Source organism: Accipiter gentilis, chromosome 30, assembly GCF_929443795.1.
Source record: "Accipiter gentilis chromosome 30, bAccGen1.1, whole genome shotgun sequence".
In the NCBI taxonomy this organism is placed as follows: domain Eukaryota; kingdom Metazoa; phylum Chordata; class Aves; order Accipitriformes; family Accipitridae; genus Astur; species Astur gentilis.
Window position 1 is genome coordinate 16,032,571 of NC_064909.1, and position 14,932 is coordinate 16,047,502.

The following is a 14,932-nucleotide window of genomic DNA, read 5'->3' on the forward strand; positions in this document are numbered from 1 at the left end:
TCTTCTGCTTTTTGAGAAAGTGTTAAATTTCAGCGTGACATGATTGGCACAAGCAATATGCTGTATGAGCAGCCACCGGGAAGTCATGCCTGCAGAGAGTTAGGGGTGACTCGCAGTGCTCTGTTCAGCCTCAACCTGGAGTCAGATGGATACAAATTCCGCAGAAAGACCTGGACAGTAATAGCAGATGTGCACACTGTAATGACGGTTAAACTGGGGGTTACTGGGTAGTTGAACTGGAGCGGCATACAGTCTGCTGACTTCTCTCTAAATTTGCATGTATTGCTTCTTGCTCTCCACCCCGATTTCTTCTCCCCTCCCTCTCTCTCATCTTGTACAAATGCTAAATGGAAACTCTGCCACCAATTACTGCTCACACCCTCTTTGAGTGCTTCCCCAGCACTATCCTAACTGCTCTGTCTTATTCAGTGCAGCTCACTGTCCCATTCTGGGGATAACGATCACTGTAATGAACATGTAAAGAAAGGGCAATGAAGACATAAGTAAAATTAGAGCCAACAAGATTTAAGATTAAGGCTTTTTGTGTCCTTTCCAGATCTTGATTAACCTGTAGCATTCTCATCTGTGACTGGCAGGAAGAAACTCTTTCGATATATTCCTTCTCCTAATGAAGTATTTATTTGGTTGTTACTTCTTCCCTATGTTGGACAAGGTGAATTGTGGGTACAATTCCACTTGCTTCAGCAAGTATCGAGGTTGTGATTAGACTGCCAGAAGAGAAAGGAGATGCTGCAGATGTTAAGCAGTCACTCAGCAGTGCACACCCAAGTCTGGCAGGGCTGATCTGTACATGCATGTTTTGGGAGTGGGCTAAGGATGATTTCCTCCTTCTGTTGCACATAGAAATAAGTTTGTTTTTTTCTTTTCAGCTGCATTTCATTTTGCTATGTAAAGAAATAGACAGATCTGGCCTTTCTTTTTTAATAATGTTTTAGGACCAGGGTACAAAAAAGGTTAATGCATTAATTTTTAAGACAAGTGATAAATGTACTGCAATAAGCACATCCTACATACACAGAATATATTTCTCTATATAATATGAACACAGAGATATAAAATAAGTTATACTTGTCTTGGTTTTTCATCACAGTAGGAGCTCAGCTTATATAAAGTGACAACAGGAATTGGAACAACACGCTGCTCCGAAGCAACAACAAAAACCAGAAGAGTGCCTGCGTGTGTGTGTGTGTGTTTGGGAAACAATATAGGAAATTGAGGGATTTCTGTCAAAATTGGGTCTTGAAAACAAAAATTTCACAGAGCATGAAAGAGGGGGGGAAGGTCTCTTGGCCCAGGATAGCGGTTCTGGAAGGGAATCAAGTGACTCTGTGTGGTAAGGAGGAGGGTGGGTGAAGGCTGTCAACATCTGCTATATTTGTGGGGGCACTGGCAGTAAAGCAGGCTCTGGCCACTGCCCCACTGTGTTATCTGATCTTATGATGGACCATCTACCTGACAGTGCAGGGTTCTTATCTTTACAGCAAGAATGGGACCTAGTAGCTTTCACTGTGCACAATGAGAATAAACATATCACTTCGCGGGAATGATAAACACCACCATTGTTCAAAGAGAAGACACCATCCACTGGCTGTGAAATGTTCAGTGAGCCTGGGAGTGGTGTTCTTCCCTTCCAACCCACCTGATGTCTGCCTCTAGTGCCCCCTCCTTCTATTTCCCTTAGTGGGGTGGTTCTCTTGGCCATGCCTGCAGAACAAATCTCCCCCAGGGACTGAATGGGAGGTAGAGACGAATGGGAATTCTTGGTGCCTGTCCCACAGTGAACAATGAGGAACTCCAGGTGCCCAGTTTAGAGCTGTTTCAGATTTTATTTTTTATCTTTTTTCTTTAAGGACAGGGAAACACTTGTAAAATTTGCATCTAACAGTGAATCAAGGTTCCTAAAATTCTTAACTCTGGGGTTTAGTATCTAGTATTTTAGTGTAGGCTTATGTTTATTGGGAAGTGCTCTTTTTAGTTTGGCCAATAGCTTGGAGACCTTGTGGTTTCCTCTTCATTATCAAGATCTCAGTCTGCTGAAGTTTGTGAGACCCATTAAAGAGCAGAAGGTGCAGCCAAAGCTCAGGAGTGATGCTGGCAGTTAGCAGATTTGTATTAGTGCCTATTTTGCTCTCAAAAAATGCAGCTCACTTCAGTTTTTCTTCTACTCCTGCTTATGAGATTCTCCTAGTCTCAACATCCTTTCTTTACCTTCATATTTACAGACTACACATTAGAAAGCAGGGACATTACACTGGAAGAGTTAATTGCATATTATCATGAGGAAGGATTGGACTTTTTTGTTCTGCTTTAGTTTTTTTTCTTCATACAGCAAAATAGGTATAAATCAAAAGGTGATCTCACATCTAAAGGTATAATTTAAGTAAACATGTTTTTCTAGATCTTTTTCCCCTTTCCCTTTCCCTCTCCCCTGTAACCTTCTTCTCACTCTGCTATTTTCCTTTTGGATGGAGGGAGGAGATGGGAAGGGAGCTCATTTGGCAGCTCATGACCCTCCAACTTGACTTTAATGAGATGATTCGCCAAGGCAAACTCCTCATCATCCAGCATGCCATCTTTGTCGATGTCAGCCAGTTTCCATATCTTGCCCAGCACCGTGTTGGGCAGCTTAGACCTTACCATCTCCTTCTTTGCATTGGCACCAGTTATTTTACCATCGACAGGCGAGAGTGTGTAGAAGATCTCATCGTACATGGGCTTGTCCCTGGCCACCACCCACTCGGCATCATCGATCCCTTCACCAGCGCCTTCACCATAGCCATGGCCGAATGGACCATGCAAGGTGCCCTCGAAGGCTCCTCCCTTCACCATCTGGGTTGGCCGCTGCGACTCTTCCTGGCGTACAAGCACCATGAGCTGGGCGATGTCATTGGCCAGCATGTCTTCCACAGTCTCCAGCAGCTTGCTCTTCAGAGGCTGGAACTTGCTAAAATCCTGGGCTTGCAACTGGTCCTTAAAGTGGGACAACATAGCAAGAGGTGAGTGACATGGCCACGCACAGTGCAGTAACAGCGTAGAGTGGGACACCTGTCTCTGGCTCAAAAACCTGTGATTGCAGAGGAGGAGTGGGGAGCTCAGCCTTCCCTCCTCTGATAGCCCTTGCTCCTCAGCATGTGATGGGGTCTACCTGGCTGGCCTTGCTCTTACTTAAATCCTCTTCAAGCCCTACAGGAAATTCTCAGCTTACAAAGTGGGGCTGACGTGGTACAAAGAGGGGAAGTGGTTTACTCAAAGGCCAAGATGATGGCCATATGCAGATAAAGACTCCTCCTTTCCAAGCCACATAGAAGCAATCTTCTTGGAAGACCAAATTGTTCAAAGCAAACTGGTTGTGCAGCTCTTGCTACATCCTGCAGCCAGCCAAGTGCTCTGCATTCCCTTCTGCTCTGCGCTCTGGGAAGGAGATGCCACTCTGGCAAAAGGCTATTTTACTCACCAACATGCAGTGCATCTTTCAGATGCCATAAAGACAGTAGCATGTCTGTAAAGAGGTAAGCATGTCTTTTACAGCATGGCTCAGTTTCTGTAATTTTCACAGCTAAGCAAAGGTGCTTTGAGCAGGGCCTGCAGATAACTCTTCTAAAAACTGCAAAATGATCTACAGCTTTATCCATCACCACCTGCTTGTTAAATCTACACTATTCACTCCTACTAGATTGGTATAGTTATTTTTAAACACACATTTTAACAAGCAGTGAATGGGATCTTCTGTTGGATACACTCCACAGATCTCATTCCCAAGAACTTATGGAAAATATACTTTAAAAAAAGAAAAAAAGAGCAGATGCTGTGGTCTCCATAGGGAGTGAGTAATGACTTCAACAGCTAGCAACTCAGAACAGGTTTCTGCTTGGACTGAAGCCACGCAGCAATGTAGCAGTGTCCAGCATTGTTTGAATATACAATACAAGGCTCTGATCCAAGGTCCTTTGAAGTCTTTGACTTACACGAACACTGGGTCAGGTCTTAGCTCTGCAGAACAGAAAACCTGCTTCTCTGCCTAAAATAGAAAAGGGGCTTTAAGTTTTCACAGTCTCCTTTCTCTCTAGAAACAAAGACTGAAGTAGACGACAAAAAAAAATACAGCTCTTAGAGAGGGGCATATGTAGGCTTTTTGGGATATAGCTTTCCTTTTAATATAAATTAGCAGTATTCTTAGGTCTGAAAAATCTGCAAATGGAACCTGGAATTAAAAATAAAGAAAACATAGAAGAAATAACTTGCTGTAAAGTGCTATTCAGGCAAAGATTTGAGAAACGAAGGCAGCTGTAGCTTCACATGAGCTCTGTGTGCAAAAAGTGTTCATGCCCAAATATAGCCTGCGCATATTTCAAGGCCCATTTCAACATTACAACAGGCCTTTCCCACAAGCAACATCAATGTCTGTGTGGCTTCTGTCATATTCCCTGCAGTTACTCTAATGCTCTTTCCTTGGATGTTTGGTGCTCCAGCCAAGACACCACTGCTTACCTGCATCTTTCTCAGATTAGGGAAGTCTCCTGGTGAGATCTGATGCTCCCGTTCAATTCGGGCATAAATCTCTCCCAAGTTGTTAACAAGTTCTTTCTTTTTATTGTCTTTCCCAAACATTGAGGGCATTTCCTTCTTTAGGGAACTGATGATGTAGGCATGGACCTGAAGGGCATTAAATGATATGGAATGAAGACAAGTGTTAGAGCACATCAGAAAATTCTTCCCAGCAGAGAGTATCTGTGCCTAGGACTCAACCCCATCTTGTTGTACCCTGGAGAGCAAGCTCAGCTCCTCAGCTTGCCTGTGCCTACTGATTATTGCTTCAGGGCTAAGTGTCACTCAGCTGTGTGCTCTGGCTGTACTGAGACAAGGTGAAGACAGTGTGAGTCCTGGGCATACAGAGACTAATATTCATATGCACTTCCTGGAGTGAGTGGTGTGTTTGTTTGGGCTTTTTTTTGGTTTTTTTGGGTTGGATTGTTTGGGTTTGTTTTTGGTTTCTTCCACTGGGCATGGCCTTCCAGGGAATACTCCCTTCCCAGTCCAAACCAAACATACAGGTTTTGGAGCTCTCTAGACTTTGTTTAATGTTTTAGTACAAATACCAGTCATTAACTTATGTGACACTGTGTTTGTTTGGGTTTGTTTTTTTGGGTTGCTTTTCTTCCACTGGGCATGGCCTTCCAGGGAATAGTTCCTTCCCAGTCCAAACCAAACATACAGGTTTTGGAGCTCTCCAGACTTTGTTTAATGTTTTAGTACAAATACTAGTCATTAACTTATGTGACATTCTGGCTGAGCATTTTCTCTTAGAATTTAAGACACTTGCATGAAAGCTTTTTAGGGATTTTTTGATCTCTTTTCTCAATTGATATGGGGTTCTTCCTTGTATTCTGAGAGGCTTCATTCAGCTCATTTCAAATATTCAGAGATACGGCAGGCTTATTTACCATTCTTGTGAGTCTCTACCTCCTCTCTATCCATCTAAGCCAGGTATCTCTCTTGGCTAAGAAAGTTTAAGGCAAAAGACCTAGAGCTTACCAGTTCCGTTGGTGTGTGATTCTGACATACTGAATTGGTCCTAATTCTCAAGTTGCTACCACAGAGCAACTGCCTTCCAGCTCCCTTCAAGTGCTACCTGCTTTGATCTGTGGCTTTCTTCCTCACTCTGGCCTGTCATGATTGACACACCAGACAAAGGAGGTGCTTTCTTCCTTGAAGTGCATAGGACTAATATGCTGGGCCTGAGTGAAATAGGATGGGGAAAAAGTAGGATCCACCAGCTCTGCAAGCCAAACTGGCCAAAACCACTTCCCCACAGCCTGCATAATGCAGACAGCCCAAACTGAATGCTTGGGGGGGTTCTGTGCCAACACCCACCTTGGCCAGCCGTGCTCGCTTGATGAGATCATTCAGCTTCCTCAGGGCTGCATTGCGGGGCAGGCTCTGGATATCCCTGAACAGGTCCTGCTCCTCTGCTTCAAACAACTTGCGGTTGTCAGGGATGAGCAATGGATGGGACCAGAAGGAGCCAATGTAGACCCTGATAACCTCAGGAGTGTTGACTATCTTTCCCAGGGACCACATGAGGGCACCGTATACTCGCATCAGCTGTTGAGTCTCTATCTGGTCAGCCTTGTTGAGAACAACTCTCATCTTGTCCTCATGGTTCTTCAGGGCCTTGATGACCTCAGAGAATTCATCAGAGATGTCCAGCTTGTGCGCATCAAACAGGAGAATGATGCGGTCAACCCGCTCTGCAAACCACTCCAGTACAGCAGCAAAATCATAACCTGCAAGGGGTGGAGGAAAAAGCGGAGATGCACATGCATGGTAGTAGAGAAGCCTACTTGCTGTACCTGAACTATGTCATCTGAGGGTAAGCTTGCAAAGAGGAAGCTTCCCCAGTAGATCAGGTAGCTTGATAAAGGAAACCCGAAACATCATTCCTTGTCCCAAAGAAGGTGGAGATGAGGCACTGCCCTTCACGCTGGAACGCCCAAGATGTGTGCAGTTAAGGATAGCTCTCATCATCTCCACATGAAGAGATCACCCAAAGAAATCCTGAACTTGTTCTACAGATGCTTCATTCAAATGCATAAATGGGGAAACTGCTATATTCAAAGAGCAACTGCAGAAGTCTTGCATGTGGCAACAAGAGAGGTCTAGTTTCTGAATTACTGGCCATCAACATAGCCTACAAAGGCTGCAGAAAGCTAGATAATTGCAGTTGTTGCACCCAGACTGGTTTGAGATGCGTATCTCTACTGCTTAATAACTTTCAGGTCTTGTCTAGTTGTGCGAGACTAACTTTGTCCCATCCAATTCAAAACCTAGGATGCAAATAACCTGCCTCACCTGAGTAATCATCCTGTCATACCTGCTGCATGTGCACAAAGCAAAATGATTTGTGTTTATTTTGCTAAGTACTTGATGCTTAAATACAGCATTGCTGTGAACACCAAAGGTGGACTCAAGCTAGGAGTGGTTCAAATTTCACATGCCTCAGAATTAAGGATAATGGATGCACAGCGTTAGACTTGGGTCCATCTCTGGGCAATACAGGGCATGATAAATAGTGTGTGTGAAGATGTTTTTAAAACAATAGCAATGACAGCGACAAAATGACCTTTCCTGGTTCTGTGGTGTTTTTTCACCTTCTTTAAAGCCTCACTGAGAGACTGGTACTCTCCCTCTGCTGTCAGGCTCTCCTATGGGGTTATCTGTGTTGCCAGAGTGCTGCACTCTGATAGGAGAGATCAGGACAGAGCATATGCTATTTGCATTCAAATCCTTTAACATACTATTTTAATCTTGGCTTTCATGAATAAATGTATGATAATTAGTTCAGTGCTTTCCCCCCCCCTTTTTTTCTTTCTTTTCTTTCTGTCCTCTCTAAAACCTAGAGGGCGACCAGTGTGTCCTAGTCATTAGATCAGAACTACGGAAGAGAGAACTGCTGAGCTCTGATCTTGATTTTTGTCACTGGCCTTTTTTCCCTTGTGACTATGCAAACTGGGTTGAAATCTTGGCTCTCAAGTCAGGAGTTGAAGCCTGTGTGAACTTTCTCTTCAGCTGGATAAACTGGTATTAACTGTTTGCCACTGAAAACTTCTATACAACTGCAAAGTAGTATTATGGGCAGCGTTTTGCTTTGGTGAATTATAGTTTGCTCCTTACAAGAAAAGGAGGGGGGTGGGGGGTGCTTTTGGATGTGGACAGCTTGCCCTGCTCTCTTCCATGGCATATACAGAAATCATAGATGGAAGAGACAGATGCTTGTCCCACCAATAGCCTTCTGCTCACTTAGGACACTGGTGCCTTCTCTAGCAGCAGCAAGCAATGCTGGGCCCTGGCTATTTGGTCAGCTTTGATGCTGAGAACTTTAGAGAATTCAGAATTAGTATTACCTCTGACAGAGACCTGCTGAACATTCAATGTATTATATTGGTATCTGTATATCTTGCCTAGTCTATGTGTCTGATCTCAGTAAAAATCACGAGTCAGACCCTCTTACAACTGAAATAAGCTTGGTCCTGCTTGCTTTCAGGTATTACCAGCCTTTTAATCTTAGGATGTTCTCACTGTAGGGAGCTCACCTCCATAGGTCTAATTGTGTATCCACTATAAAGCTACACATGCTGACTCCTTCCCAAATTGTGCTCAGAGGCGCTGGCAGCAGGACAAAGTCAATGCCAATACCTCATTTCATTTGGACTGGGTTCAGGCTGTAAACTGTCCCTCTGCAAGCAGATCAATGAATTTGCAAATGGGGACACCCCCATCCCATCCCCAACTTTGCTAAGCATGGCATGCATACCCATAGCTAATGTTTAGTTCTGTCTGGGCTGTACTGGATGTCATTTAGCATGGCAGGATCGTTTATTCTTCATATGCAGAACTACACAGCTTGCTTTTTCACCATGGAAGCAATGAGTCAGGGCGACTTTGTTTGGAGATGTTTATGCATTTAATCTTGTCAAATCTCATTGACTGAGATGCTTTCTTGTCAAGCTGGCATGTGTTTGAATTGCACCATGACTACTTCTTCCAGCCCTTTTCTTGGGAGCATCAAGGGGCAAACAGTCTCATGTTCTTTAGGGCACCTTGTTAATGCTACAGTGATGTCCTGTCACAGATCATGTGGATGGTTGCCCTCTGACAGTAGAGGAACAGCTACTGCTAGGTTCTCTGTTGTGTTAATAAGGGCTGGGATCAGGTGGGGCAAGTGTCTGCACCTGACACTCAGCCCACCTTTTAGTGATTCAGTAAAAATGAGGACTGATTATTTAAAAAAAAAAAAAAAGAAAAAAAAGTGGTATTGTAGTTTTGGTATTAGCTGAGGACTTGGGAGACTGACCTTAGCACTTTCATCTACCCAGGTCTCAGTGTTTGTCCAAAAGTATCTTTAGGTGTTTAGCTCTGACTTTACCATGTATCAAGCTTGGATACACAGAAGCACTTAGAGCCTATCTGTTCTGTGAGTCTTTTTCCTGTTCACAAACAAAAATATTGCTCTACCCAACAAGAAGAGGTAATTAATATCTGCTCAGACCTTCTATATGTTCCTAGCTGCTACAGTAACATACAGGGAGTCTCAAATGTCCCTGTGGACTTCATTAAATGTCTAGATTGATTAGCAGACTTTCTTTCCCAGCTTCTTTGCTTGTTTGGAGATTTCTCCTGACAGCTGTCCTGCGTACCTCCATTAAAGAGAGAACAAAGCCCTGGGGAGTAACATGTGGTGATGTTTCAGAGCAGTCACGACAGCATAGCCTCATCTGCATCCCATGCTGGGACAAAGGCCCAACACACATTCCTCCTGTATGTCCCACTTGCTTTGGCGCTTAGGGAATGTGAGACCCCTCCTGTTGGTGCCCAGCTAAGCAAGAAACAAACATCTCTCTGTGTGTGCAGTTCTACCAAGTGCTGATCACACCTGCATTCTCCTGTATGGAGGTACTTGGCAGGAAAACCAAGGTGTAAGTGTATGTATTTTGTTCTTAAGTGACAGAACGCTTTAGAGGAAAAGAGGAGAATTATCATAAGTGTTGTACTGTTCCTTAACACATAGAATGACATGTGGAAAGGGCAGGTGGGACAGACCTCTGTTCACAACTATCTACTTGGGAGTCACCGACTGTGATGCTGTTTTCTCACACAGACAAGTACCTGGAGAATTGCTACATAGGTGATTCATGGGGTTGACTTTTTAGTTTTGCTTTTAACATATAAAAGAGTAGATTGTTACTGAAGCATTTGGATAGCTAGGTGACAGTGTAAAACTCTAAGGGCAAGCTACTAATAAAGATGTTTAAAATATGAATGAAATAATAAGATAATATTCAATAAAAAATGAATTTAAGACCTTATTTTTAATGTTTAGTTCAGAGCTTTCATTTTCAGAAGACTCTTCAATAGCATAGAGAACTCAGGACTTTCTGTCTGACTCCAGCCAGGGCTGGAGGTACTCAACACCTGAAAACACACAAAGCTCATTCTGTAACTAAATCTAAACATTATAGCCTCACTCCAATTTCCTCCTTGGCAGTTTATTAGAGTGAGCTTAGACCAAGAACTGATCTTGATCTACAATCAAATTAGGAGTTTTTGAAGTGTCCCCTTGCTCATTCCACTGCAAATGCATTGTCTCTTTACACCCTCTCTTAGTATTGTAGTGTTGCTAAGGCCTCTCACAAAAGCAGTCAGTTACTGTATCTGATTTGGCAGTGTTTCAGTGATGGGTGAAGTTATCCACATAACATAACACAGTTTTATTGTGAAGTTACAGGGCATTTGGGAACTCATCTGCTTGCCAAAGCTGCATAAATGCAAAACCATTATTACAGGGATGTTCAGACAAAAATGTAAAGGGCAGAATATTTTGTTCAGTAATTCCTGTCTGTTTGTGGTTGCACTTGCATTTTTGTTGAAAAATACGATGCGTATTTAAGCATTCTCTAACACCACTGATGCAGCTTCTTTTGCAACCTCCGGATAAGGTGGACATGAATAGAAAATGAATTCCAACCATGCAGTACTAGGAGGACAAGATGAACACGATAATAATTCTCTTCTATCAGATGTTTTTTCATAGGACAGATTTCCTTCTGACAGCATGAAAAGGATTCAACAGATTTAACACAAAGCTGACAAGTCAGCAGGACTGTCAGTGGATTCAGCCTACAGAGAAAATGATCTTGCAGACACCCTGCCACCTAGACTCCATAAGGCAGACTGGCTTAATGAATACTTGTCTGTGCGCTATTGGAATACCTGGCAGCATGTATTTCACTAGGATCTGGCAGGATTATGCAATTACATTTCTGTCGAGTCAGACCAGGCATAATACAGTCTTTATGCTGACTGTGGGAAGATGGATGATACCTGACCCAGCATAAAATCTGCCTGGCTGTAACATTTTTAAGCCAATTTAAACCAGCAATGAGTGTGCATGTATTGGTTCAGCATTTCTCACCATGTAGCTACACTGGTTTGTTAGTTTGGTTTTTTTGTTGTTGTTTTTTTTGTCTGATAGTAAGCACACTACTGGATTTCCTGTCTTGTAGAACCATGGCCACAGCCAGTGTGGTAGTAGAGTTCAGGTGGGATGGAATGGGAACAGTAAGATCAAGAAATGCTGAAAAACCCAAAGCTGCTGCTTTGCACCAGGTATCTCACAGTTTGCTGTCACTACTGCTTTAAATAGCGCTGCTGCTTTCAGCAAGTCACCTTTTTCCTGCTGAATTAGTCACTGGGAGCTCCTTTCTCCTCCTTCTAAAGCTGGTCTTATCCAGAGACTGAAAATTCACTGGATTGCAGCCCTCTGTAGGGCTGAGTTTTATGGCTGTGTCCCTATTTGTCAGCTGATAGATTGGCTCTGTGTGTCTGAAGATAGCATCAGAAGATGGGATAGTTGGCATAGCAAACACTAACTACCTAAAGAGGGAGCAGCTCTTGGAGATGAAATGAATGCCTATTCCAGGGAGCTAATGACTTGATTGGAATTTTTAAATTGAATAAGAGGGTTTGGAGGCTTAGTCTATCTGGTCACAGTCATGTCCTGCCTGAAAGCCCTTCAAAGTCCAGGGAAGAAGACTATGTCATGGCAAAACAAGCAGGCAGTCCACACTGGAGGGGAAGAATGTGCCAGGAGGGGCAGGTGTTACCTGAGTGACAGATGGCTGTAAGCAAAGGAGAAGGCAGGCAACACAATAGTCAGAAGAAGAAAACGAGGGGAGAAAGGGAGGGGGAAGTGACACATGCCTTTGAGGACACACAAAGTGAGTGGGAAACAGGGTGGGTGGCTGTTGTGAGACCCAGGGAGGGATGGTGCATTGGAGAGAGGAGGGTGCTGGGGAGGAGTATGAGAGATGAAACAGCTGGGACTGGGTGGAAGAACAGTGATTTGGGCAAGTTTCTCTCAAGGTGAGGAGCCGATGGTGCCAGCAAGGAGAGGACAGAAGGGAAGATGAAAAGTGAGGGATGGGTATTGGATATACCTCACTGCAGCTCATCCTAAACCATCTTTGTAAAAAGCTGCCATACTCCTCTCTGGAAGTGGCTGCCTTCCAAGGGGCTATAAAGAGATTCCTGTAATGTACATCTGTGGGTGTTTTGGGAAGTAGACAGAAGTCCTTCAGGATGAAAAGATTTCTATGAATGTTACATGTCATAATTTCTAGGGCAGGCCTCAGCTTGCTGATTACTTCTGCCTTTGACTACACTCAAAGAAATAATCTGTCCTGGAGCTGCTGATTCACAGCACTAGGAGCTACATCCTCCAGCCAGTGCTCTGCACTTCCTCCCCCTCAGTACCAAGAACTAATAGAAGCATTACATACATTTTGGAGACTTAAAGGTTTCCAAAGCAAAGGCAAAAGGACTCAAAGCACAGCAAATATGACTATGTTCTCAGCTAGGAAAGATGGGTGGGTGTTGGATTTCTAATGCTAACAGTTACATTAATCAGTAGCCGGAGTGGCAGACTGTGTGGCCTTTTGCTTTCATTTTGTTAAGTGCAAGGGTTTCAGGGTTGGGAAAAGTCCAGGAGCCTGACAGGGCTCTTGCTTTATGTCAGTGGAAATTGAGTGAAAACTCACTAGGCTTATTCAAATCAGGTGGAGTAAAACTGACAAGAGCATTGCCCAGAGCAAAGTTTCCTTATTAACAGCCTGTTTAGCTTCTGTGTACACACAGCAGAACTTGTCCCCTCTACCCTTTACACGTTTATATCTTTGTCATTTGTGACAGATGGACTGACCATTTCCTGGTACTTGGGCCAATCCTGAAAACAGTTTCTAGCCAGATTTTGACACTTCAGAAGGCATGTGAATATAGGCCAAGTTCTCCAGAGATGTCGGTGCACAGCAGTGCTGACGCATAGCTGGAATTTCAAGGAAGTTTCTTTACTATAGTTTCCAAACATAAACTGAATTCTCCCAGTACATGTAGTTTAAATCTGGGGAGAAATAATGTTTGGAAACCTGGCCTGAAATGGCCATCAGTAACTGGTAGCTACCAGTGACCAGGAAACACAGCCCTTCTCCATTGTTACTCAGGATGGTGGTAGAATACATGATGGGCATAAATAATGCAAATTGATGAGACACTGATGGGCATGACTATCTTTCCTTGATGTAACAGATACTTAGGATACTTCTGGAGTGCACAGTGGACACTAAAATGGACAAATTGAACAGCTGTTCTAAAAATCAGACTTGTTTGGTAACACAAATTAAATGCTTGCTATACATTAACAGGAGTAAATAAAAAAAAAAAAGCCCAGCCCTTTACCACTGCAACTATTTAATCTTGGTTCTTTTTGCATTACTTTTTTCTCTTCCAGTTCTGGAACTGCAAAATATAGCAGTATTTCCAACTCAAATCATGAAGACAGCCCCTCTCCCTGAACAAAATCATGGTTTGGTCTTCCCAAAACCCAAATATAATCTTGAATTTTTGATTGCATCCTGCTTTCACGTCAGAAGAGTTAGGCTCATGGCTTCACCTATTTCTATGAATAAAAAGGACGAGAACTATGTAGATTTTCTGCTCATTTTTGCGTTGCTCTTGGAGGAAGTGCAGAACTGTGTGACTGTAGGAGCTGAGCCTTTCAGTGGAACAGTATGTGTTTGTGACGACTGTGATAAAATCAGTCAAATTGGCAAAGCGGCTACTGCACTGCAGTAATGGAGGTGAACTGCAAAGTCAAAACTAACCAGTGCACTTTCACCCTCCCAGGCAGAGTGAAATAAAAAATATAAGCAAACATCAGCAGTGGGGAGTATTATAGCAAATATTTGCCTCCCTTTTAGAGGCTTTCAGGGTGGATGCTTTCAGTTGTGTATCACGCTGTTGCTAGCACACATGACAAAACTCTTTGGAAAAAGTATTTTCTTGTACCATAAACAATGTTGCATGAAGTGGGAGAACATGAATTCCCTTGGTGTTTGCCTTTCCCTTCCAAGCATGGCTATTTGAGACGCAGTCAGACTGAGAGCTCTGCACTGCCAAAGACTGTTGCCATTAGCATTTTTCTTCTCACTGTCAGGCTGGTAAGTGACTAAATATCCCTGGTGCTGAAGCTACTGGTCACTTGGGAATTCTTCATTCCTAGGAGACACAGCAAGGCTAGTGTTTTTTTCCTTGGCTATGGGAAGCCTGGGCTACGCTGCAGCCAGCAGAAGAGAACTGGGCAGAAGGCTGGAAAAAGGCCGGAATAGTGCATACTGGAAAGAAAGCCAAGGGCGAATGATGCTGCCAGTCCTCACCTCCTGGCTAGGACCTAGTGCTCACTGCTAATGCGGGAAGGGAGGAGGCAACAGATACAGGGTGAAGATGAAGTAAGTGTTCAGGATATATTCAGAAAGTACTACTCTGAAACAGGGATCAAATACAACTTGGCCAGGGCATCACTGAACCTGGCAGCCAGCTTAGCTCAGAGCATGTGTAGGTTGAGATTGACAGTTAGCAGAGCATGTAAGGCTCAGCCCCCAGGGATGCCACTGCTACTGAAGTGCATGAGCTGCTGTTACCAGGTGGTTCAATTAGCATAGCAGACTGCACAAGATGATGAATTATGAGGAAGTCCTAACTCCTGCCCTGGCTCTGCTGTACTGCATGACCTGACCTGCAGGTCTCCCATTTGTCCTCATTTATGTACAGTCATCCCTTTCGCATCTTCCCTCCCAGCAGCATGGCCTAGGCTCATTATGTGACACCAAAACAGAGTTTTGCAAATGGATGGCATCTGTATTATTATCAATTTGTCAATGCAGCCAAGACTGCTGCTTTGGTACAAATACCTCCCCTGTGGGCATCCTTGCAGCCTGCTGTTGCCTCATGCTCAACTGGAAACAATTCCCAACTGGAAACAATTCCCAACTGGAAACAATAAAATAAAGGAGGGACAAGGTAA

At 43.7% G+C, this 14,932-nt stretch overlaps 1 protein-coding gene across 1 annotated transcript in view; it reads right to left on the reverse strand.

Moving 5' to 3' along the window:
• Positions 1–928: 928 nt before the first annotated feature.
• The window catches only part of EHD3 (EH domain containing 3), a 30,543-nt gene continuing 16,539 nt past the window's right edge, over positions 929–14,932 (reverse strand). Inside the window, exons 4-6 of the mRNA XM_049834017.1 lie at positions 5,893–6,305; positions 4,510–4,674; positions 929–2,991 (exon numbers count right to left, since the gene is read on the reverse strand). Coding sequence (XP_049689974.1) covers positions 2,464–2,991; positions 4,510–4,674; positions 5,893–6,305 — 1,106 coding nt within the window. The 3' untranslated portion in view covers positions 929–2,463. The remainder of the gene's footprint in view (positions 2,992–4,509; positions 4,675–5,892; positions 6,306–14,932) is intronic.